General features: G+C 40.1%; 1 protein-coding gene across 1 annotated transcript in view; it reads right to left on the bottom strand.

Annotated features, from left to right (window-relative positions):
* The window catches only part of EPHA8 (EPH receptor A8), a 2,987,396-nt gene that overhangs the window by 424,568 nt on the left and 2,537,172 nt on the right, over positions 1 to 25,656 (bottom strand). Inside the window, exon 12 of the mRNA XM_044061766.1 lies at positions 3,956 to 4,017. Within this exon, the coding sequence (XP_043917701.1) occupies positions 3,956 to 4,017 (62 nt within the window). The remainder of the gene's footprint in view (positions 1 to 3,955; positions 4,018 to 25,656) is intronic.

Here is a 25,656-nt window from a genome sequence, read left to right as displayed (position 1 = left end):
ACTTTATACCTGGCCTGTGTTGTGCCTTTTTTTTTTTTTTTTTTTTGCATTCAGACATTTATAAGGGATGCCAGCAAATGACATTTCTAATATTGTATCAGTGTATAAGAATGACAGGGTATTCACAACTATGGGTAGAACAGAAGTATCTAATGTCTCTCACACTGCATGAAATTGCTAGAGGAGGTCATTGACAAATGAAATCACAGAGTAGGAGAAATTAAAATGAAAGATGAGCAGTTTAGATTTATATCAGGTTGCACTGTGACTGACCTGATATTCAGGGAGAATCAGATAGTGGAAAAGAGGTTAGAGGTGAGGAAAGAGTCCATTTGGGATTATTAGACTTTGAGAAAACCTTTGGCAAGGCCTTGAGAATGATTTAGACAGCCCTGTGATGGCTTGATGTCCCAGAAACATTATTAGATTTAGCACAGGCTGTGGCCAGGGAGTAGTAATACCCAATAGCAGACACATTTCTGACTCTCAGCGGGGATTCTAATGGGAGTGGGTGTGCATTAGTGTTAGCTTTGAGCAAACGTCTGCTCATGCTAGTGGCAGACTACATCAGCAAGCACACTGGAGGGGATAAATGAAAAGGTTACTGTATGCAGGCAATGTGGCACTATAAGCAAAGTCCACACAAGAAAAGATAGAGAACTGGAATATAAAAATGAAGATATATGGAATGAAAATGAGTATAGATATGACAATGGTCATGGCAAAAATGCAAGAAATGAGTAGAAGTTCAAAGCAGAAAGAAGAGAAAATAGAGGAGCAGGTTAACAGCTTCCCATATCTGTGAGGTACGGTTGAGAAAGGAAGTCAAAGCTAGAATCAGAGGTGCTGCAGCCAACTGGCAGAGGGTCATGGGAGTAATGTGTGACATCAAAATACAAACAAACATGAAAGTAAGGTACAAAAACATATTTGTGCAGCCAGTGCTTACATATGGCACAGGAACTTGGACAGTGAATGCAGGGCAGCTGAAAAAGCTTCAATTAATGGAGATGAAGCACCTGGAATGGGTAATGGGATGCATAATGTGAGACAGAGGATGAAATGAGGATATCAGAGTGAACGCCAAGGTAGCCTCCTTTGTAGAGAAGGTCAAAGACAACAGATTAGGTTAGTCCGGTCACATGTGGAGGAACACAGAAGGCAATCTGTTAAAACAGATATGGGAGAAATGCTAAGAAGACAAGAGGAGGCAAGGATGGTCAAACTAAGAGATGGCTGTATTGAATTTGATTGAAATTGCAAATTAAAGGTATGACTGTCAAAAAAGGTAGGACACTGGCTCTGAACTGAGAGATGTTGAAACAGCTGAAGTGACACACTGATCAAATCTAAAATGAAAGAGGGGAGGGGTCAGTGATGACCTTCCCATAGATTTCAGCTAACATTGACCTCTATTTAGTCAAAACACTCTAGCCGTCAAGTAGTGGAATAGTCTCAGAGATGTGCAAATGTGTGCAAGCAACATTTACCATAACTTCTATGATTATATGTTAATGGCAACTTCTTTATTCAGATGCCAACCCCCTATTTACTTTTAACTTTTTTGATCAGCTCCATTAGCAACATTAGGTCAATAACTGACCATCCAAGTTTTGCCACTTTAGAATTACCCTGTTTATGACAGCTAAGCAAGCATTACCCTGTTACTGTATGCTAGTACTGTAAGAGTAGTCCTAGACAGATATATATCTATATCTATATCTATCTATATATATATATATATATATATATATATATATATATATATATATATATATGTATATATACACATGGGTCTAGGACACATGCTCGACTAGCATATGTCCAAATCACAAAACATCGAACACACATACACGAAAGCACTTAACATCGAAAAGCACTTCCCTGTATGTGTAGCTCAAAAAAAAAATCTATGTTTCTGCCCTGCACCCCCAACACCCCCCTACTTTATTATTCTCACTCCGAGATTGCACTACAGTGGGGAAAAGGGAATTTTCCCTTACCCACACTGTAGTCCGATCTACGAAATAGGCACACATACACGGAAGCACTTATCGATGTTAAGCGCTTTCGTGTATGTGTGTTCGATGTTTTGTGATTCAGACATATGCTAGTCGAGCATGTGTCCGGATCCCACATATATATATATATATATATATATATATATATATATATATATGTGTGTGTGTTTTTTTTATATATATATATATATATATATATATATATATATATATATATATATATATATATATATATATATAGATAGATAGATAGATATAGATATATACATTTACATGTCATTCTGGTGGGGTGGAAATCAGTTTTATATACCCTATTGTGTACTTAACATTGCTGTCTTTCTTGTTTTGTTTCAATGGTTAAATAAAAATTTAAATAATTATTACCATTTTAATAACTTTCAAGCTCACTGCATTATATCCTGAAGACATTTAAAGATCTTGATTCTAAAGTTTAACTTTTATATAATATATCACCAAGTTCTCTTAGCACCTTGACAGTAACATTTTAAAAGGCAGAAGGCTATGACAGAGGCACTATTTTAAATAAAAGTTAAATTCCTGTCCTGTGTTGCATGAACATGGATGTGACAATCCCTAATTTTACTATGCCTCTAGAATGACCCATAATGATGCTTTCTTACCATGGCAGTTGCTAAGTTCTTTTTGTCTTTATTTTGCATCTAATGCAAAGGACAATATCTTCATGCCGTCTGCTTATTGTATATTTTGAAGCACAGACTTTATCTTGCCAGGCATGATATTTAGGGTTCCTTCTCCTAGTGTCTGTGACTCTGTATAAATATGCAGAAAAAATGAGTTCAACAATCTCAAATAACTTTATTTTCTTATTGCTGATATTTGTGACCACTACTCTTAGTGTAACAATAACTGTATATATTTTTTGCACGTGCATTTTTTCTGTCATTGTCTTCTGCTGGAAATTGCTTGCATTGTTCTCCACCAAGTATACTAAATGCTTTATTAATAAGTAATGTAAGAGAGGAATGTTTAAAATAGTTGACTGATAAGGTATATTTCTGAAAATGTTATATATTACTAAAGTAAATGAAGATGGAAGTTCTGTTGTGATGATGTCTTAGTGCATGATTTAGTATGGAGACTAACATATATTAAGGCATGGATACCAGCAGAGTGTTATATAAAATCAGGTCTATGAGTCTCCACTAGTATTGCAGAGTGACAAAGTCATGACAATGACCCATATAACCTGAGTCTGATCAACAACTTGGAGGCTTGTCAATGCAAGCAGTTAGATGGGCCATGCCCATAATGTGATGTGATGTGGTGAGAGATGATAGTTCCAGCCAGGTACGTGATGTTCTGATGTCAGGGCCTCAGTCACTGATTAGATATGTGCAATAATGCAGAGAGTTGGTACTAGGAAAATTTGGGTAGAGCAGACCAATTTAAAGAAAATAACATGTTTTGGAATCTGTTGGAGGGCATAGATACATGGACAAGTGAATATAGGTATCCCTTGCAATGATGCAGCTGCTCACATCATCTCCAGAGTTGAGCTTAAGCAGTAAAATGAAAATGTTCTTATTACTGGGGTGCTGTTAGAAACATAAAGCACCATTTTGACTGACTGGATGATACCTCCCAACAGTATAATGTCTGACAGAGGTGAAATTTAATGGTTGGCAAGCATGGGGGCAAAATGAATAAACAAACTGGGTCTTTGAGTCCCTGTACAATGGTGACATTATAATTTCATGTGCAGCATTGTGCCACAAACCATTTGTAAAGAAGATTAACTACCTGGTATATTTTAATTGGTGCAAATGTAACTCTACATATCACAATTGTAATCATTCAGTTAAACACCATATGTACACATTACAATCTAGCTATTGATTTATTAACTGTGAAAATTTCCTTTGCATCAGCACTGATATGCATTAATTTCTTACCCGTAGAAAAGTATCCAACGAGCCATTTTCCATGTATTCCGTTATAATCATCACTAATTTACCTGCAAAAAATAAAGTTTTATTATTAAGAAAAGACTTATAAACATATGTCATTATTTTGAAACACATGATTTTAATCTGTATTTTTGTTTTTCTATCATTTAAGCAGAGTTGTGTTTTTTCTGGTATAGGTTAATATCCATTATTTACCAAATATTCTTAATAAAACTTCTGCTCATGTAATCTGGGATTCATGTTACAGTGACAAATGTTTATGATTTCTGTGAATTTGGAAACAAGTTTAGTACTTCATTCACCTCTATGATTTCATAACCTTATTGCTGAGGTCCAATGGTTTAAATGGCCAATATTACAGTTATCCCATCTATTTTCCTGTTGAATAACAGCATCTGTTTAGTGAAAACTGTCCTTTCTAAAATCTAGTTTCAAAGGAAGTTACTATTTATCAGCTAACAATAAAAAAAAGAGTGATATAAACAGCCCTTTTCATCAGTATATTTAATTTATCAGTTTATCATTACTTAAGTTGATAAGGAGCTAGTCATGCACATTTATAGCTATAACTTGGATGACAATGGCATGGAAAATATAATACAATCAGTAAACCCATAGCTTCATAGCTCACACAGAAGGAGAAAGGCCACAGCAAATATATGCATACAACTAATGAAAATATAAGAAGCAAGAAGCTAAATTCTTCAAACACCACAGTCCCAAAAAAAATATAAAGACAAAGGCAAAATATAGTAGGGCAAATAACTAAGAAATCAGCAAAGCAACTTTAAGAATATATACCATGTAAACAGTAGTCAGTCACATTAGTATTACTTTGAATGTTGTTATTGTTTTCTTACATTCACACCCATTGGTAAAGCCTTGCCCATTATTTGCACTACTTACAGAATACCTTCTGCCCAAACGTTGGTCCCTGGAAGATGTGTGTAACATTCATGGTGAGTTTAAACAGTACCACACTATCAATGATTAAAATACACATTTAACTCAGCAAGATTTTCAAGGTTACAACATTGCTTTTTCCATTAATCCTTGCTACTACCTAATCCCCATGAAAACTATCTTTTAATTCTTCTTTCTAATTTTATCTGTTTTCTTTTAATTGTCAATGCAATAGTTAAAATGGCTGACTTGTTGACTAAGATTTGTAAACAGCATTAATTAATGTAAAGTGCATGAGCTAATACGATTGAAGCACATTTACATCCTTATTATTGAAACTTTTACTTGTACCAATAACGCACCACATAATTTTGAATATGCCATTTTATTTCCACATTGTTAGCCTATTGTTGAAAACAGTTTGAAAGGCCTAACACATTTACTAAACAAGGGGATGACTGAATAAGTATATAAAAGTAAACACATTTTCAAAAATATATTACTTCAAAATATGTCTGCTACATTATGTACAGATGTACTATGTTTGGGTTTGTGACATAAGTTATTGCAAAAGTGTAATCTGCAGAACATGGGGAAGTTATCAGCTTTATGAAATCTCTAGAAAGGCCAAATGATCCTACTCAGACAAGGTACCCAGGTAAAATAAATAGCTGCAGGCTACCATTAACAGCCAAGCAAGAAACAGAAATCATTTTCTTGCCTTGAATAGGACTCCTTTTAACTTGCTGGCAGCTAAGAAGATAAACAAATCAAAAGCTAACATTCTGAAATATACCTGCCAGCCACTAACTTCTTATCACACTTCAAGTCCCAGTGCTACTTCGGCCATGCCAGTGTTGTATTTCAGTCAACTTTGGCACATCTTGACATATATTTTGTCCATTCACTTGTTCTGCTCATCATTTATACAGTGTATCAAGTAATGAGACAGTTGCATAAGGCAAAACTACCCTAAGTCACAATCTGTTTCACTGTTTTAGCAGATGTTGATGAAGGAATCTTTGATTAAAACATTGGTAATACAAGATATCATATGTGCCTCTCAATCCATTTCTGGATAAATACTTAAGCCTGATGCCATTGTTTGTTTTCAGAAGTTGCTTCATTATTTAATACCTGCAAATTTTGTTCACAAGTCAACAAGATAGCATCATATTGCTCTATTGTTTCAGGTTTTCTGAAGGCAAAATCTCAAGAAAAATTGCCTGCTTCAAAAATATGCTTAACAAGACTGGTTCATTATTTTAAACAGGTACACGTGTATACTGCAATATGATAATAGCATCTCATTACTGGGGTGGTATACCCCTTCCATGCATATACTGCAATGTGATAACAGCATATCTTTACAGTGGTGGTATACTGCCTTCCATGCATATACTGCAATGTGATAACAGCATATCTTTACTGGAATTGTATACCCTCTTCCATGCATATACTGCAATGTGATAACAGCATATCTTTACTGTGGTGGCATATCCCCTTCTGTGAATATACTGCAATGTGATAACAGCATATGTTTACTGGGGTTGTATACCCCCTTCCATGCATATACTGCAATGTGATAACAGCATATCTTTACTGGGGTTGTATACCCCTTCCATGCATATGCTGCAAAGTGATAACAGCAAATCTTTACTGTGGTCATATTCCCCCTTCAATGCATATACTGCAATGTGATAACAGCATATCTTTATTGTGGTGGTATACCCCCTTGCATGCATATACTGAATATGATAGCATATCTTTACTGTGGTGGTATATCCCTTTCTGTGCATGCACTGTAATATCGTAGCAGCAGCTCATTGCTGGGGTGATATACCCCCGTCTGTGCATATACTGCAATGTGATAGCAGCATATCTTTACTGGGGTTGTATACCCCCTTCCATGGATATACTGCAATGTGATAACAGCATATCTTTACTGTGGTGGTATACCCCCTTCTATGTGTATTCTCCAGTGTGCTAACAGCATCTCTTTACTGGTGTGGTATACCCCCTTCCATGTGGATAGTACAATGTAATATCAGTATCTCTTAACTGGTATGGTATACACCATTCCATGCATATAGTGCAATGTAATAATAGCATCTCTTCACTGGGCGATATATCACCTTCTATGTGTATGCTGCAATGTGATAGCATCTCTTCACTGTGGTAGTACACCCCATTCCATGTGTACAATGCAATGTGAGAACAGTATATCTTTACTGGGGTTGTATTTATTCCCCCTTCCTTCCATATATTGCAATGTGATAGCATCTCTTTACTGTGGTTGTATACTCTCTTCCATATGTATACTGCAATGTGATAACAGCATCTCTTTACTGTGGTTGTATACCCCCTTCCATGCATATACTGCAATGTAACAACAGCATATATTTACTGTGGAGGTATACTCCGTTCCAGCTGTTTGCATTATCTTTTTTTTGTGTCCCAGAAAACTTTCACGTCTGGCTTTGAAACCTATTTGAGGCTGTCTCAGCATAATCTGAGTTTTATAGCAGATTTGCAACTGAGTGCAAATGAGATCTACAGTAGATATAAGTAGAAGATAGAGTTCCACAAAACTAAGTCTCAGGTTTTATAAGATCTGTCAACTACACTGTTTGCATGTTGCTACAGTTTGCTTCAGTGTGACTGCCAAAATAATATATATTGTTTATCAGGCATTCAAGTCCTAAGTGGAACCAATTATAAATAAAGCATCAAACCTAAGAATCATGTTCCTAAAGGCAATCAGGTTAGGTTTTAATGTACCATTTTAAAAACTCAGCCCCATGTGCACTATATATACACAGAACTGCTTTGTTTAGCTGTTATGTTTTGCCTACATTTTTCTGACGAACAGTTTACTAGCCAGTTCATGAAACAAGAGGAGAACTTGTAGCATTCCAAGCCGTAGCGCTCACTTTTAGCATAACTACAATTCTGAATACTCTGTCACATTTATCTTTGTGCGTCAGACAGGCGACAGTACATTATACAAAAGTAAATTTTATTATTTTGTAACAGACGCACACACACACACACACACACACACACACACACACACACACACACACACACACATATATATATATTTAAAGAGAGAGAGATACACATAAACACACACAAACACATACACACACACACACACAGAGACACACACACACATGCTCACTCACATACTCACACACAAGCACATATACACACAATTAGATTATTAAGATAACTCTGTTCTTCTATGGACTACTTGTGAAACCTAGGTATACCATATCTCTGAATGCACTTAAATTACTCTAACACATTTTTTAGAATTATATCTCATGATGTATATTGAAATATCAATAAATAAATAAAATATATAGCTGCTAAACAAACATACATTGTTAATTTTATTTCCAAAAATAACTTCCCAGTGATAGCTGTCTAAACAAGAAGTTACACTCGTTACAGGCATTCCTAGTCCTTGAAAATACTTATGCATACAAAGTTACTGAAATATTGTCTTAAAGCAAAAGCAGTGAAAAGTAAAACCCACAGAGCAGGGTTTTAATGCTTACCACTCCTTCAGATCCATCTCTGAATCAGACATTGTATTTTTTGGGGGCATATCTGCATTCCAAAGAAAGTATTTCACCTCCAGACCTATAATGCAGAACAATGACCTTGAACTTGTCTATATTCTTCTTATAATACAAATCCATGTACCATGTTGTCACCAACTGCCATTCCCCTGTATGACATCTGCAGGCATATCTTAACAAAATGACATCCTTCACATTACTGTCAAACAGTATACGTTTGGGTGGCCAACTGCCCTCCATTAACTGGGGAATCATATTATCACAAACAAATTTGCACAGAGATTCTTGGATTTCATTAATGTCAACTCCTTGGATGTATAATCTTAATGAGGGGTTCACAAAATTAGACATGATTCTCACAAATACGGTTGCCCTTTTGTGATGGCCCATAGTTGATAAATTGCTCATCAAATATGACCACTGTGCAGAACCGTAAAACCTGAGTCACATCAAAAATCCTTTCATCTTAGATTCTACTCTATGCCAAATCTACCCCATCTAATTGATGGCTTGATGAAATCTAAACACTTTCTTCTCATAGTTGGTCCTGCTTCACACACACTGCAGTTTTCATGGATAAATTCTATGCCCACCTCCAAACACTCATTGAGACCTTGGTCGTTATAAGACATAAATTAAATATAGTGGCCAGTTAAACAACAAACCAATTTGGTGGAACCCCAGAATCAACAAATTATACAGCAGGCGGAAGACACTCCTAGCCCTTAACTTAATACCCCATCAGCTTCAGAAAAGCTTAAGAACGATCAATAAAGAGCTTAGAAACATTATCAAATAGTCCAAGAGAAAGTAATAATTGTAAGTCACCACCAATGCTAAAGACAACAATAAAGTCTTCATCAGCTATGTTGGGATCATAAGAAACAGTAACCACAATGCTCTGAATTAATGCAAAATAACTATGCATACTTGACCCCTGAGGGTATTGCCAACTTATTAGCAGACAAATTCTCCTCAATCTTTACCCTTACATCTTGTCCTGCACCCACTCAAGAGGCCTAAACTAGCAGCAACACATAAACAGACTTTGTTAGCATGACAGAGATATTTGTAGAGTACACCTCTTTTATGGAATAGCCTCTCTTTAGAGGTAAATCAGAGTAGCTACATGACCATTATTAAGCATAACCTACATGCTTGGATGGACAGTCATAAATACATCTCCAGTCTGGACCCTCTTGCTTTTATGGAAAGGGAACAACTCTAAACTGGGGTCTGGTATTAGGTGTTCATAGATTAGTACTAAGCTAACTGCCCTTGCGAGCCATTTTAAGTCTAGCCAATTATCCCTTGTGAGACTCAAACCCTGCACCTTGTGTTTGTAAGACAAACACCTTAACCATTAGGCCACCCTCCCAACCAAAAGACCTCTGCCAGTCTCGAACCCCACACCACTGACACAATAGACTGCATGAATTACCACTAAGCCACAGAAAATATTCACATCATTAGCTAGGCTACAATTTTGTTGGCCAGATCAACAGCATACTAAGAACCTATGAAACTAGTCATACCCTTTAACTTCATGCAGTGCACTTAAGTATATGCAAGAGATGCATAGATGCTTTATGCCTAATATAATGGCAGCTCAGTAATGATATGTTCCTGATTTGTGCTACATACCTATGAGTGGAAGTCACATACCCACTTCTAATAGTGAATGAGTAAAGCAATAATGCTAGATCATGTTTGTTGTTCGTCTTCATTCGTTTGTTCATTTTATATTGAAATATCTGTGAAACATTTCATGTTTGGTACCTATTATAAAAGACCATACATCACTCCTTCTTTGCAACATCTGAAAAAATCAGAAAATGACAAGAAGACATGGAAACAGTAAAGAACTTTTGAGTGTCATTTTCTTCTGAATTTCAGTATATCACTATGCTGAACTTAATATCAGCATATTACCTTTCTCAGTGCACAGACTTTAGATGAAACCACATTTGCAGTCATAAGAACTCTAGATGAAATGTGTAGAACTTTTCCTTCTGAGGTAATTATAACCCAACAAAGATGTAGTGTGGACATTTCCTGCACACTTCTGCCTGAACAGCAGTATTATACTCAGTCTTAAATTAATTTGAGCATTATGCAGCAAAACAGACAATAATATAATCAAATACCTGTGTGAAATCCTGTGGCGACTCCTAACCGGGATAAGCCGAAAGACACAACAACAACCTGTGTGAAATCCACTTCTGATCTTTGCATAAAAAAGGTTGGAATGTCAATTCCCTTTAAAACTTTTAGTTATGTACTCACCATAACTTTAGATGTTTGGGATCCATCTCGCCTACATTCTGTACTGATGGGCTCGGAGCCGATCCCTCGGCTCCGACTCGGCACGCTTATGCTATAGAGCGAGGCCTCTTATTGGCTGAGCTATCTTTATCCCAGGATGCACCACCACTAATCCCCCAGATCTTGTTTGTCCGCATTCATGCACACATGCACAACTTGTTTATATAACATTGTTAGATGTTTCAAGATGAAACAACAGGATTCGGACTTTCTGATATCCTCTGATCTCCAAGGAAGGGGGAAGGAGGGTGGGTTATTAGGAATGTAGGTGAGATGGATCCCAAACATCTAAAGTTATGGTGAGTACATAACTAAAAGATGTTATGTGATCCTATCTCGCCTACATTCTGTACTGATGGGACAGCGTCCCTAGCACCTAAATCCCGGGTGGCTCACTGGAAAACACTCCTGAGCACTGTGGAACCAAATGAAGCTCGTCCTCTAGATGCCACATCCAATTTGTAGTGGGAAATAAAAGTGTGCGGGGAAGACCATGTAGCCACAGCACAAATGTCACTAATAGCAAGCTTAGAATGAAATGCTATCGAAGTAGCCATAGCCCTTGTAGAATGAGCTTTGACAGAAGTGGTAAGCTCTTTGTTAGAATAAAAATAAGCTTGAGTAATACAGTCCCTGATCCATTTGGCAATAGTGACCTTTGTGACAGCTTTGCCCAATTTATTGTCTGCAAAGGATACAAACAACTGATCTGTTTTCCTTGTTTGTTTGGTCCTGTCTAAATAAAAACGTAACTGTCTGTGGACATCTAGTGTGTGGAATATGAACTCCGCTTTGTTAGAGTATTTTGGGAAAAAAACTGGAAGCTCTAACGATTGTTGTAAGCAGAAACTAGAACAAACTTTAGGGACAATGGAAGGATTTGGCCTGAGGGATACTCTATCTTTGTGAAAAACCAAGTACGGGGGTTTTACCGACAAAGCCTGAAGCTCTGAAACTCTTCTGGCAGAAGTAATCGCCACCAGAAAGGCTGTCTTCCATGATAGAAACTTTAGATCACATGTAGCTGCCGGTTCAAAGGGGAAAGAAGTCAAGGCGCGTAACACTATATCGAGATCCCATGGAGGTGCAGGATGAGAAATCGGAGGTCTTAATAGAGCAGCAGCTTTCAAGAAGGTCTTACACAATCTGTTGCTCATTAAAGGTGGGTCTAAGGATTCGTGAAAATTAGAAATTGCTGCCAATTGTACTTTGATGGTAGAAACTGAAGAGCCCTGATTGAAAAGAGAAGTCAAAAATTTTAGTACTTCTGCCACGGGAACAGAAATGGGGTCCAGGCCCCGGAGTTGAGCCCAAATAGCAAATCTTTTCCATTTGCTAGAATACAGTTTCTTTGTAGCAGACTTATGGTCCGAAGATAATATGCACACAACATCTGGATCCAATGTATGACTCCTGACTATCGTCGGAAGAGGAGGAGCCAAGCCGTCAATTTTAATGTGTGTAGGGACTGGTGGAATAGTCCAGACTGATGAACCAATAGATCTGGGATCTGATCCAGGAACCATGGACCTTCCAGAGCATGTTTCCGAAGATAGGGGAACCACACTTGACGAGGCCAGTAAGGAGCAATTAAGATCATTTTGCTCCCCAAGAGAGATGCCTTTTGAATCACCTTGGGAAGAAGAGGAACTGGAGGGAAGGCATAAAGCAAGCCGGTGGGCCAAGGACGGTCTAGTGTGTCCATGGGGCTCTTCCCCGGAGCCGGGGTTAGGGAGAAGAATTCTTTGCACTTTGCATTCAGAGGAGTCGCGAAGAGGTCGCAACACGGAACTCCCCATTTGCTGAAAATCTGACTTGCAACTGTCATATTCAGTGACCATTCATTTGGAGATAGGATGGTTCTGCTCAATCTGTCGGCTATCACATTGGACTTGCCCGGTATGTGAGTAGCCACTAGGAAGCGTTTGGTCGAAACTGCCCATTCCCAAACTCTCACGGCTTCTCTGCAAAGAGGATAGGATCTGGTCCCTCCCTGTTTGTTCAGGTACCAGACAACTGACATGTTGTCTGAGTGAATGGCAATTACGCCCTGAGGGAGGTAATCGTGAAGGGCTTGGAGGGACAGAAGCACCGCTCTCATTTCTAGGATGTTGATATGAAGTAGGGTCTCTTCTGGGTGCCATTTGCCTTGGACTGACCTGCCCAGGGAATGCCCCCCCACCCCATCTGGGAGGCATCCGTGGTCAAAGTGGCCGCAGGAGGAGGTGGAACAAAGGGTCGTCCCTGATCCAAATTGGAGGGCACTAGCCACCAGCGAAGGTCCCGTTTGCATGTTTCCGTGATCCATATGAGGTGACTGAGAGGGAGTTCCTGAAAGGTCCACTGAACTGAAAGAAGCCACTGGAGAATTCTCATGTGCAACCTTGCCAAGGGGACTAGAAGAACCGTGGCGGACATGGATCCCAATAGCTGCAGGACCATTCTGGCTGGGGCTTTGGACCTGGGAAGTAAGGCTCAAACTTGAGTCTGTATGGTTCGAATTCTGTCTGTAGGTAGATAGACCCGCATTTGGTTTGAGTCTATCTCTACCCCTATGAATCTTATTCGTTGAGATGGCAGCAACACAGACTTTGGCCAACTGAAGGTGATTCCAAGGGAGTTGCCCAGTGATACAGTGGCTTGTAGGCTCCGCAGTAGTAGATGCTTGGAGGTGGCAGTTAGGAGCCAGTCATCTAGATATGGAAACACCTGGAATCCTAGACTTCTCAGGTGAATAGTCACGATTGCCAAGCACTTGGTGAACACCCTGGGGGCTGTGGTGAGACTAAAGTGCAGCATGCGGAACTGAAAATGACTGCCTCCTAGGCTGAAGCGCAGATGTCTCCTGGACGCTTGATGTACCATGATGTGGTAATAAGCGTCCTTGAGATCTATGGAGCACATCCAAACACCCTTCTCCAGCAATGGGAGAATGGTTTGTAGGGTGACCATTCGGAACTTGGACTTTCTGACTGAACGGTTTAGGATGCTGAGGTCCAAAATGGGCCTCAAGTCCCCGGTCTTTTTTGGCACCAAAAAGAATCTTGAGTAAGTCCCTAATCTGATCTGGTCTGCGGGGACCGGTTGGATGACTCCTTTTTGCAGCAGCTTTAAAACTTCTGAGGCTGCAGTATCCCGCTGACTGGGTGGCGGGACCGGGATTTTTTTGGACTGAAAGGGGGGATGAGAGAATGGGATGGAGTAACCTCCGGCGATAGTTCGAAGCACCCATCGGTCCTGAGTGATACCTTCCCAGGCTTTTAGGTGCTTCGAGAAATGACACCCGACTGGCTCCGGAGCAGCACAGCCAGACAATCCCTCAGGGACTATGAAAGGCTGAAGAGCCATGAAAGGATTCGCGGTCTCCAGTGTTGCGAGGGCCTCTGCCGCCTCTGGGATGGCATCTTCTGGAAGAATTTCCCCCTCCTCTGCCTCTGGAAGGGGAATCCTCCTGCTGAGAGGGGTAAGGCTTCTGAGATCTACGGAACCACATCTTCCCTCCTCTTTTAGCCTTGGGATAAGGCCGAAAGGGAGTGGAAAATCATGCCCCTACGGCAGTCAGAGTCTTACCCTCCTGTTCACAGCGGGTTAGTGTGTCCTTTACCTTGGGTCCAAACAGGGAGGACCCATCAAAGGGGGCATCGGCAAAGGAAGACTTGAAGGCCTCCGCGAAATGACACAGGCGGAGCCAGGCTTGTCTCCGTAGAGCAATACCTGTACCCGCCGCTCTACTCGCCCCTTTGGCCGCATAAGAAATGAGCCTCATGGACGAGTTCGAGATGGACGACATTGTAGCCAGCTGAGAGCCAACCGTCTGGGCCAGCTCCTCAGGCAGGTTACCCAAGAGGATATCGGATAACTCTTTAATCAGATCCCTCTGAAATCTGGTAAAGTGCGTAAGGTAGTTCAAGGACCTCAAAGTAAAGGCCGCTGAACTGAGGGTGCGCTTGCTGTACCAATCCATGCTCCTAGACTCCTTATTAGGAGGATGGACGGACGTCGAAGCCTCTGCTACATCTTGCTGGGTAGCAGATGCCACCATCAAAGCATCTACAGCCACACCTTTAGTTAGAAACTCTTTTTCAGGGGGTGCCGAGAGGAACTTATTCGGACGAGCAGGCACCGGTTCCACAGAGTCTGGATGTTCCCATGCCCTTCGACAGATCAAATCCAAGAGCTCATCGAAGGGCGGAGACACCCAGGAGGCGGAGGGCTGAGCCCCGAAGGCCTTCAGGAACACTGACTCATCAGCAGAGGGAGGTTTGGACTGCCAGCCGCCTCATTGTTTTAGGGCTTCCAGGATGTCTGCAAAGGAGACATCATCCGAGGACGACTTAGGGGACCCCTCTGCATCATTGAGATCAGTGTCTGATGTAAAAGACTCATCAGGGGAGTCAACGTGCTTCCTCTTGCACGATCTCTTCCTGGGGGGTTCTTCCAAACAGGCTTCAGAAGGACCTCCAGGAGGGGGAGAAACCCCAGCGGGGGTAACCTGAGGCCCGGGGGCTCCGCTGTCTAAGGACAGGGGGATTGCCAAAGACTCAGTCTCCGTATGCAGGGAAGGAGCTGGGGAAACCGTGGAGGTAGCCAAGGAAGATTTGGCTAATGCACTCCTCATAGCCTTGAAGGCGGGACCACCAGAATCCTGGGAGGGTCCCACCTCCGTGGCCACGACAGTGGACGGCACTCCCGCCGCCGATGCACCAAGAGGGAGACTTGGGACCGAAAGCATCAATCCCGAAGCCTCCCCCCCAGGGCCGAAGGAAGAAGTCCGTGTACTGAACTCCGACCCAATGCACACTCGTATAACAACAACAGCTGTTAAAACAGCTTTTGGATTTAAATCAAGCAAATTTCTGACAGGAAAAAGCCTAAATAAATAGTACTTAGCCCAGCCAAGTTGAGACCACTTCTAAGCTTTGTAAGCGGAAAACGAGATCTGGGGGATTAGTGGTGGTGCATCCTGGGATAAAGATAGCTCAGCCAATAAGAGGCCTCGCTCTATAGCATAAGCGTGCCGAGTCAGAGCCGAGGGATCGGCTCCGAGCCCATCAGTACAGAATGTAGGCGAGATAGGATCACATAACATCTATTTATTTCATCAACTAAAAATAAGTTGTTCAGTTATGGAATGCATCTAAGACTGCTATTTTTGACATAGGTGTTCAAATGCCACTCAGTGATAGCTGTCAGTCCATTTTCCCCAAAGCACCTGGAGTTTTGGTGATGGCAAGTTTTAATGAATAAATAAACGGTGCTCTTTCTGATTAAATGTATAGTAGATTTACTTCTGATGAAATAACATCTCAGAAAGGACATTTTTTTTACACATGCTGAATATAGCATCCTTAAAAAGTCCTACATCCACATCACTGCAAACTGAGAATAATGGATGTGCCGGAATATGATAGTGAAACCCCTGAGATACCTACATTTGTGTACATTTGGTAACTATATATAAAATAGCATATGCCAAGCCTGTTTGAGACTTCTTAACAAAACCTTCATGGAACAAAATTAATATATGCTGTTATAAGATGCATCAAAGACTGTCATTCTATGCTTATGGATTTCAAAGCTGGCTAACGCTGAAGTTAGCATCAGCACAGTGGTGAATTTTGATGATTGTAGGTTTGCAGAAAAAAAAATGTCACTTTGTCTGCTGAAATATATAGTATACTTACTTTTAATGGAATTGCAATTCCAGAAAGACATATTCTGAACAGTTCTATATCACAAAATAGAAACCAAGTATAATGTCCAGTGCTAGAATATGAATATTAATGAATGTCTGTAACAAAGACATAATATTTCAAATATCTTCAAAAGCATATCAAAGAGTTTACACAAAAGTCTACACAAACCATTTATAACAATCACTTTATCTTTATTGATAACATTGTCATTTCTGTCTTGATGGTAAATACACTTTCCCTCCTCAGTACGGGATAGTAATGCAGGTAGGTTTTCTGTCTTTTTAATTTGTTATAAGAATACAAGCCCAACTGACTTCTCATAAGTAATGTCAACAAGTCCAATATTAAAAGCAATGACTGACTGCCACAACATTATTCTTAAACAATGTAACACAATTGTGAATGTGTGTGTGTGTATGTTTGTGTGTATGTGTGTGTGTGTGTGTGTGTGTGTGTGTGTGTGTGTGTGTGTGTGTGTGTGTGTGTGTGTGTGTGTGTGTGCATGTGTATGTGTGTGTGTGTGTGTGTGTGTGTGTGTGTGTGTGTGTGTGTGCGCGAGTGCGTGTGCGCGAGTGCGTGTGCGTGTGTGTGCGTGTGTGTGTGTGTGTGTGTGTGTGTGTGTGTGTGTGTGTGTGTGTGTGTGTGTGTGTGTGTGTGTGTGTGTGTGTGTTTTGACTTTAACAGTGTATACCTGTTAAGTATTATGCTTTTATTATTATAGGTAGAATTCCCTGTATCTTATCAAAAATCTCTCTCTCCCCTTTAACAGTCCAAAACAATGACACAATTCACTCAGTAACAGCCATGTTCTTATGACACAATGTTATTAGACAATGTAGTGTGGTTAGTATATAGATAAACGGATAGCTATATATATCTACCTATATATATATATATATATATATATATATATATATAGATATATATAATTTTATATATATATATAAATATATATATATATATATATATATAATTTTATATATATAAAATTATATATATCTATATATATATATATATATATATATATATATATATATAGATACATATATATATATATAGACATATATATATATATGTTTACAAGAAACTTTTCTTAAATTGCATAAAAGTCAAGGTAAAACAAAATGCATAAACAGTTCAGAAGTGCATTCCTAACTGACATGTTTACAGATTTACAAGAAGTATCTCAGACACATTTGTATATATATATATATATATATATATATATATATATATATATATATATATCTATATATATCTATATATATATATATATATATATATATATATATAAAAAATCACAAAACAAAACCAGCGGAGTAATACACTGGCTGAAGTAGAAACATATTTATTATCAAACAAATAAAACTTAGTTGCCAAAGAAATAAAACTTGGTAAGTGCTTTCCCTACTTCTTCATAAGACCATAGACACAGAGAGAATGAGCCACGGCAATATATACATAGTTACATAGTTCAAATACCCCTAAGCCAATCACATGTTAATAGCTAAAGAATTTGTAAAAATAAACAGATAGCGCATATAATTATGTAAAATAGACATAGAACATGATAAAGACATATAAAAAATATGGGTATACTTTTGAAGAAAGAAAGTTCACTACTTCGAACTTCAAAAGTACACCCACACTAACACAAAAGTGCACTTTTACGAAAGTGCACTTTCGCGATCCCACTAGACCAAACGGGCTAGCAGTCACAGACCTTAGAGTTAGGGCATGGGTTAGGGTAAGGGGATAGTTAGTAGGGCTGTCCTCTTACCTTGACCTGTGCACTAACCCTAAGGTCCGTGGCTATCACACCACAGTGAAAGACATTCCAAATCGGGCTATGTCCTCCACTGTGGTGCGATACTCATGGACCTTAGGGTTAGGGCACCAGTTAGGGTAAGGGGATAGTTAGTAGGGCTGTCCTCTTACCTTGACCTGTGCCCTAACCCTAAGGTTGGTGACTATCACACCACAGTGAAAGACATTCCAAATCGGGCTATGTCCTCCACTGTGGTGCGATACTCACGGACCTTAGGGTTAGGGCATGGATTAGGGTAAGGGGATAGTTAGTAGGGCTATCCCCTTACCTTGACCTGTGTCCTAACCCTATGGTCCGTGACTATCGCACCACAGTGGAGGACATAGCCCATTTTTCAATGTCTTCCATTGTTGTGCAGTAGGTTTGGTCTAGTGAGCTTAAGCGAAACTGCACTTTTGTTAAAGTGCACTTTCGCTTAAGTGGGGGATGTACGTTCCCATTTTGAAAAAATTGAATTTTCGTTGTAGGAAAGTACACACAAAAAATACATATAAAATAATGAGTACATATCAAAAATGAAAATAAAAATATAAAAATGTAAAAAAGAAGCAGGGTCAACTCCTAAGGCTACATCCCTTCAGTATAGGTCTAAGTGGAACTTTTTCATTAAGTCCACTACCTTGCTCAGCCATTAGTTTTATCATCCATTTGACCTCTGTGGTTAGAGCTGAGTTCCTGATGTCACCACCTCTAGCAGTGGAAAAAATTCTATCAATAACCATAAACCTGAAAGTATGACTAGCGTTAGTACTAATCACATGCTTAGACAAAGAATTGTTTACAGAAGCACATTGTATATTGTAAAGATGCTCCCTGATCCTGTTTCGGTTTTCCTGATGTCAAATGCTTTGCAGGACCTGCAGTAGGCTAAGTAAACAACATGTAACGTCATGCAGTTGGCACTTACACTAAACTTGTACCTACGCCCATTATCAGGATGGTCAAAGATACCACTGCTGTCTATGAAACTACAAAAATTACATTTGCCACAGGGTAGCATGTTCCCTCTTAACCCATTGTCATCAAATCTATTGTTATCCGGGTACCACTGCATCATTCTCAGAATCTTTTTATTCTTATACAAGAACCTTGGCGTATCTCCTATTAACCTCCTAATGTCAGGATCAGTGGCCAGTAAACCCCAGTGTCTCCTAATGATGTTCATTCTCATCCTAGTATCTGTTGCATACCCAAGGGAGATAGAGATGTTCTTGGATCTAGTAGATGGGACATGTGAAGCATTCACGTCCCTGTGTTGTTCTGAAAAATACGGTTTTGCTATGTTGGACCCGAGAGGAGGAATGGTGTCCAACACCCTATCAACCTCCCCTTCCTCATATCCTCTGTCCCTCTGTCTAACCCTAAGCTGAATGAGCTCTGAGGTTAAGCCATCATCAGTCCCATTCAGTCTTGAGGCTTGCAGACCTTGTCCCTTTATTATATTCCTAAAGACATGTGGGGGGGTACATGCTACTTTTATGTAATAGAGAATTCCTGTAGCACGGTTTACGGTAAATCCCTATACCTAATGAGCCATCATCCTGTCTGTTCAACATTATGTCTAGGAATTTGATCTGTGTCATCGAATATACCAAGGAAAATTTTAGGAAGCTGGTGGTTGAATTCAAATCGTGATGGAACTTAATCAATTCACCAGTCCCAGCTGTCCAAATAAAAAACAAGTCATCCGCAAATCTACGGTATAAGGTAACATACGGTCAAATGGGGATGTTGGAAAAACATATTCTTCTTCCCAGAGTGCCATAACCACATTGGTGTAGCTATTGGCACTAGAAGTACTGATAGCTATGCCAGCCTTTCATTGATAATATATTCCATCAAAAAGAAAAGCATTATTTTCAAGGACTAGCTTCATGCTTATATATAATAACTCAAGTAAACTTTGGTCATAATCACTGTGCTCACTCAAATACCTCTCAACATAGGCCAGCTTAACACTATATATATATATAAATTATGTATTTATTTATTTATTTTTTTGCAAATCAAGTCAAGTTAAAGCAAAATGCTTAGGCAATTCATTAGAACATACATGATTTTCAGGTATAATAATAACAGTTTGCATAGATACAATTGCAGATGAAGCTGATGCCACAGTTTTAAAGTTTGGTGTATAAAGAATAGTTGAAGAAAGGAAGTATCACAGGCAGCCATAAGTTTTGGCATAACAAGAGATCTAGGCTGCTGAGTGATGGCAAGTTGAGTGGGATTGGAGACATTAGGTTTACAGAAAAAGGTGATGAACTAGGAAATGAAGGAGAGACAGATAAGATAAGACATAATTAAATGAGTGGGGCTTAGGAAACATAATTGAGGGGTAGTGTTAGAGTGGGGTGAAGTCTATCATGCAAGCATGTGTGTAGATGTAGAGTGAGAAGTGCATATAGGGTGATATAGTGGAGTGGATGTTAAGAGGTCAAACACTGGGAATTGGGGGGGTAGAAGGGTACGGAGCTAAAACGGGGAAGGTAAGGAAAGGGAGTAGCAAGCTGAAAGGCTTTGAAGTTTTTGAGGTTTTATATGTCAGTAATTAAAATAGATATTGAATGCAAGCACATAGGAGAGGGTAATAATGCTGAAATAAAGTTTCCACACTGGGATTGAGACTGTGTAAGTGTTCATGGGCTAGGGTTGGAGTAAAGGCTGGAGAAGGGGACAGATTTAGTGATGTGCTCATGTATTGACTGTACACCTTGCTTCTCTTATTTCGTGATTTTGTTTGGGAAATGGCCTAATGACCTAATGTTCAGGGTTGGAGTAAGGGGCAGGAGTAGGGTTATGGATAAGATGAGTATACATGAGTAAAGTGATGCAGATAAGGTGAACACACATGAATAAGGTAGTGTCTAATTATTTTAACTATCATTTCATGAACCAACGTTTTTGTTCATTCTTAATGCTAAATAAAATGACTAGTATCTATACCTACTGTGAACCTGCTGTTACTGACATCCAAGAAATTTCTCTCAGTTGTATTTCTTTACTATCACATATTTCTACAGGTTTTTACACTGTTTCTCTTGTGTTTCATTCTCCAGTTATGCTTATCCAGTGTTTGTAAATTTCTTTTATTGTTTTCAGTACATGATATCTCTTTGTTTTCATGTAAAAATATATACTGCTTTGTAAGAAGTACTGCACATGTAGAATTTTTTAGAAGCTTTTCTTCCTGGGCCTCTACTGAAAATGTTTTTGTTTGCCCAGTTGTACTTTCCCAGTCAGCAAAACCAACAAACCAACCAAATACATAAATGAATGAATATAAATTCCTTAAACCAGTATAGTCCAGATCCCAGATTTGATGATTTCTGGACTGTGTTTTGTGTTGGGACTGAACCAGATCTTGCAGAGATAGATGGAAGTCTTGCAGCCTATCAGTGGCAGTAGTAAGCTCTGAACATCCTATCTACAGCTAGGGGAGTGGTTTCCAGCTCTAGTTTTGTTGTACTATTGGCCGTTTTGGGCTGCTTCTATCCCTTTCAACTTCCTGCTTTAAAACCAGTGTTTGCGCGGGTTTGTGCTTGTTTTTACCCTGGCGGATCCGTTTGGGGGCCCTACAGAGAATTACAGCAGCAGAAAGGAGAGAGAGAGAGAGAGAGAGAGACTTAAATTGTTCAAAAGATCTGTATTCTGCCTTTTATTACCTGCCACACCTTGCCGTAAGTGTTTTACTACTGTGTTAAATTATTTAACTGCATTTCTGCCGGTTTTGTACATTGCACTTTACCAGATCATTTGTTTCAAATTGTATTTACTGCTACAGGCTACACACTCAAGTGTGCTAGCCTTTTAGAGCTTTGTTAGTGTATTTTGCTGTGCTTTTTTTTACTTCCCTACTTTTGAAAAAAAAAATAGCTACTACAAAAATCCTATCTGCCTCCTCATTTCCCACCTTTTCCTTAAACCAGTATAGTCCAGATCCCAGATTTGCTGATTTCTGGACTGTGTTTTGTGTTGGGAGTGGACCAGACCTTGCAGAGATAGAGTGAAGTCTTGCAGCCTATCAGTGGCAGTGGTAAGCTCTGAACAGCCTATCACTAGGGGAGTGGTTTCCAGCTCTAGTTTTGTTGCACTATTGGCCGTTTTGGGCTGCCTCTATCCCTTTCAGCTTCCTGCTTTAAAACTCATGTTTGCACAGGTTTTCACTTTGCACAGCACTGCTGAGCCACAGTTAAATCTATTACCAGAGCCACAAGGTCTACTCTTCAAATTTTCCCTAAGATCTAGTCAGTCTCTCAAGTATCAGCACTCTAACTTGGCTCTTTGTATCCAGAAATAGCTCAGGGCTACTTGTAAGCACTGTATCATCCTTAAATTGCTGTAGCACTCAACCTTTCTTGCCTAGTAAGCAGGAAAACAGTTCCAGTACTTAAATTAAATAAGCTCTTATCAAGGCATGTCCAAGGGTCAGCTCCCGGTGTTTTCTCCTGCCCACCTGGTGAATCTTGGCATCTTGGGGCAATGTAGCAATTGCCTCATGTACACAGACAACCCTCTCCTCCTACTACCCGACACTACAACTTGCAAGAGATGCAGTTATATAGCCAAGCTGGAAGCCAGGATCTCTCCAACCAAGACTGAACTAGTCAGTCAAGAGGAGAACATCACCACCTGCACAAAACCACACTCAACACATAGTCCCTCAAAACCTTTACCACTAATACCCACACATAGCAATGCCAAACACACACCTACATACTCTGAGGTTCTTAATGTAAATCTAAACAGGAAACAGAAACCCCCAAAGCAGATACACAAACAACCACCACCCTCCAACACAACCAAAACAACACATAGCCCAAAACACTAGTGCGCCACCCAGCAACAGCCCATAAGGCAAAACAAAGCACCTAACACGCTAGTCATAGGTGACTCTGTAGTCAGGTACACTAACGTCCCACTTAGCAGGCTGAATAAAGAGAAGATTTTAGTCAGCTGCTTGTCAGGTGCCAGGATTCACCACATAACACATGCACTCATGTCACTCCACAACAGGTATGATTGTGAATCTGTCATCGTCCATGATGGTGTGAATGACCTGAAATGCACCTCTCTGGACTACATGAAATGAGACATGAAGGAGCTCTTGGGTCTGGTAGCCCAGTCAGGCAAGACCATAGCCCTGAGTAGAATCCTGTCCTTACCCAGAATGATACCACAGTACAAGGACAAAATGATTGACTTCAACAATTGGCTACATTTCTGGTGTCATTCTAAGGGGATTCAGCATCTACTTGGGATGACATGGTCAACAGACCACGATGCTTTGCCAGAGATGGTCTGCACCTGTCACCCCTGGGATTCCAGATACTGGCTAAGGCTCTTCCCACCCCTGTAGTGCCTTTTTTACGCAAGGTTCAAATGCTAAATCCACCACGGTAACAGGTCCAAGCAAGAAAACTCTGAGGGTAATGCTACTCAATGCTAGACGTCTAAACCTCAAAATGCACTCACTTGAGGCAATCCTAAAAATGGAGAGCATCGACATCAGTGCAGAAACAGAGACCTTATTCAAGGCTCCAGAGAGCACACCTGCATTACCAGGCTATACTTCATACCACACCTTTCGGCCATCTAACCTGGACCAAAGCACTAAAGGCGGAGGCGTATCAATATTCATCAAGGATATCCACACCTCCAGGCTAGTTGCTCAACATAATGCATCTGAAATTATCCAAGTGCAACTATCACTGGGCAAGACTGCAACCCAGGTTTTGGCTTGTTACAGATCCCCCACCATGCCCCAGGATTCCCACTCTTCATTTCTTAAGATACTAGAAAATATTAAGGTACAACCCAATACCTTAATTATGGGCAATTTCAACTACCCCTTCATCAACTCTGAAAGCTACTCATGTACCAACTCATTCGCTCAACATTGTTTGGAATTCATAAACTCCAATGCCTTGGATCAGCTTGTCCATACTCCCACCAGGGGCAGCAATATCCTGGACCTGGTCATTACCAATATGGGTAACCGGTGTTCCATGCCAGAGGTCAACTCCTCACTGGTCAGATCTGACCACAAGCAAATCACCCTAGACATCCACATCCCACCATCTATTAATGAAACCACCATCAAAAACTACCCCAAAGCCAACTTCATGCTACTTAAGAGAGAAGTGGCAAACTTCACGACAGCCACCCAGACAGATAATAGAAGTACAACTGCTGAATCTTATGCAAATGCAATGTATAAGCACATACATGAGTGCATGGATTATGCCATCCTGAACAGAACAAAGATGCTAGCCTCCAAAAAAAAGGAAGCTGATCTGGTGGTCACCTTCTATAAACAAACTCTACAACAGAAGGAAGAAGCTGTTGCAAAACAGAGTAAAAACCCAAGACTGGAAGAACTCCCTGGCCAGCCTCAGCAAGAAGCTGAGATCCCTCATAAAATCCTACAAATCCAGTTATGAAAATAAAACTGCCACTGATTTCAAAGACAACCACAAAACATTCTACAGCTATGTCAAGAATCTCAAAGGCAACACTCAGATCTGCTCTGAACTGCAGCACAATGACACTAAATATACAGAACCAACTGATATTGCCAACAACCTGACAGATAGGTTCAGTGCTAACTTTACCCCCCTCTCACCCATCAAAGGGCCCATCTTAATACTGGAAGAATGTAAAGCCCCTGTAATCACGGATGAACAAGTAAAGACCACCCTCTCCAAAGCCAAAAACCCAGTATCCATGGGACCAGACAACATCCTGGGCTGTATACTGCACAAACTACAGAACGAACTGGCACCCCACCTAAGTGCCATGTACAATCATAGCCTCACTTCAGGTTATGTGCCTACTGTATGGCGTACAGCGACAGTTATCCCACAGCACAAAGGGGGTGCTATAACGGACCCTGGTAACTACCACCCCATTAGCCTGATGAGCCTGATCTGCAAGGCCATGGAACATATCATCTTGGAGCTTATAAACAAAGGCATAGGTAACCTCCAAACTCTGGACCCCACTCAGTTTGGGTTTGTAAAAGGTAGATCATGCCTGCTAAACCTGATTGACTTTTTTGAAACAGTAGACGAGGACAAGGTAGTGCACACATCCTATCTTGACCTTGCCAAAGCTTTCGACACCATCCCTCACTCTGGAATTATTGATAAACTCACTAAACTGGGCAGAAACCCCTATGTCATAAAATGGGTGGCCAACTGACTCACTGATAGAACCCACACAGTAAAAGTTGCTGACTCCAAGTCCGACTTCAGATCAGTGAAAAGTGGAGTACCACAGGGTTTGGTCCTGGGTCCTCTCCCATTTGGCATCTACTTTGCTGAAGTGCAGGCTAACACAGAA

The sequence above is a fragment of the Protopterus annectens genome, chromosome 2.part0 (genome assembly GCF_019279795.1).
Source record: "Protopterus annectens isolate FY-2018-M chromosome 2.part0, PAN1.0, whole genome shotgun sequence".
In the NCBI taxonomy this organism is placed as follows: domain Eukaryota; kingdom Metazoa; phylum Chordata; order Ceratodontiformes; family Protopteridae; genus Protopterus; species Protopterus annectens.
The sequence above is the reverse complement of the archived record's forward strand: the minus strand, read 5'-3'. Positions and strand labels throughout refer to the sequence as shown.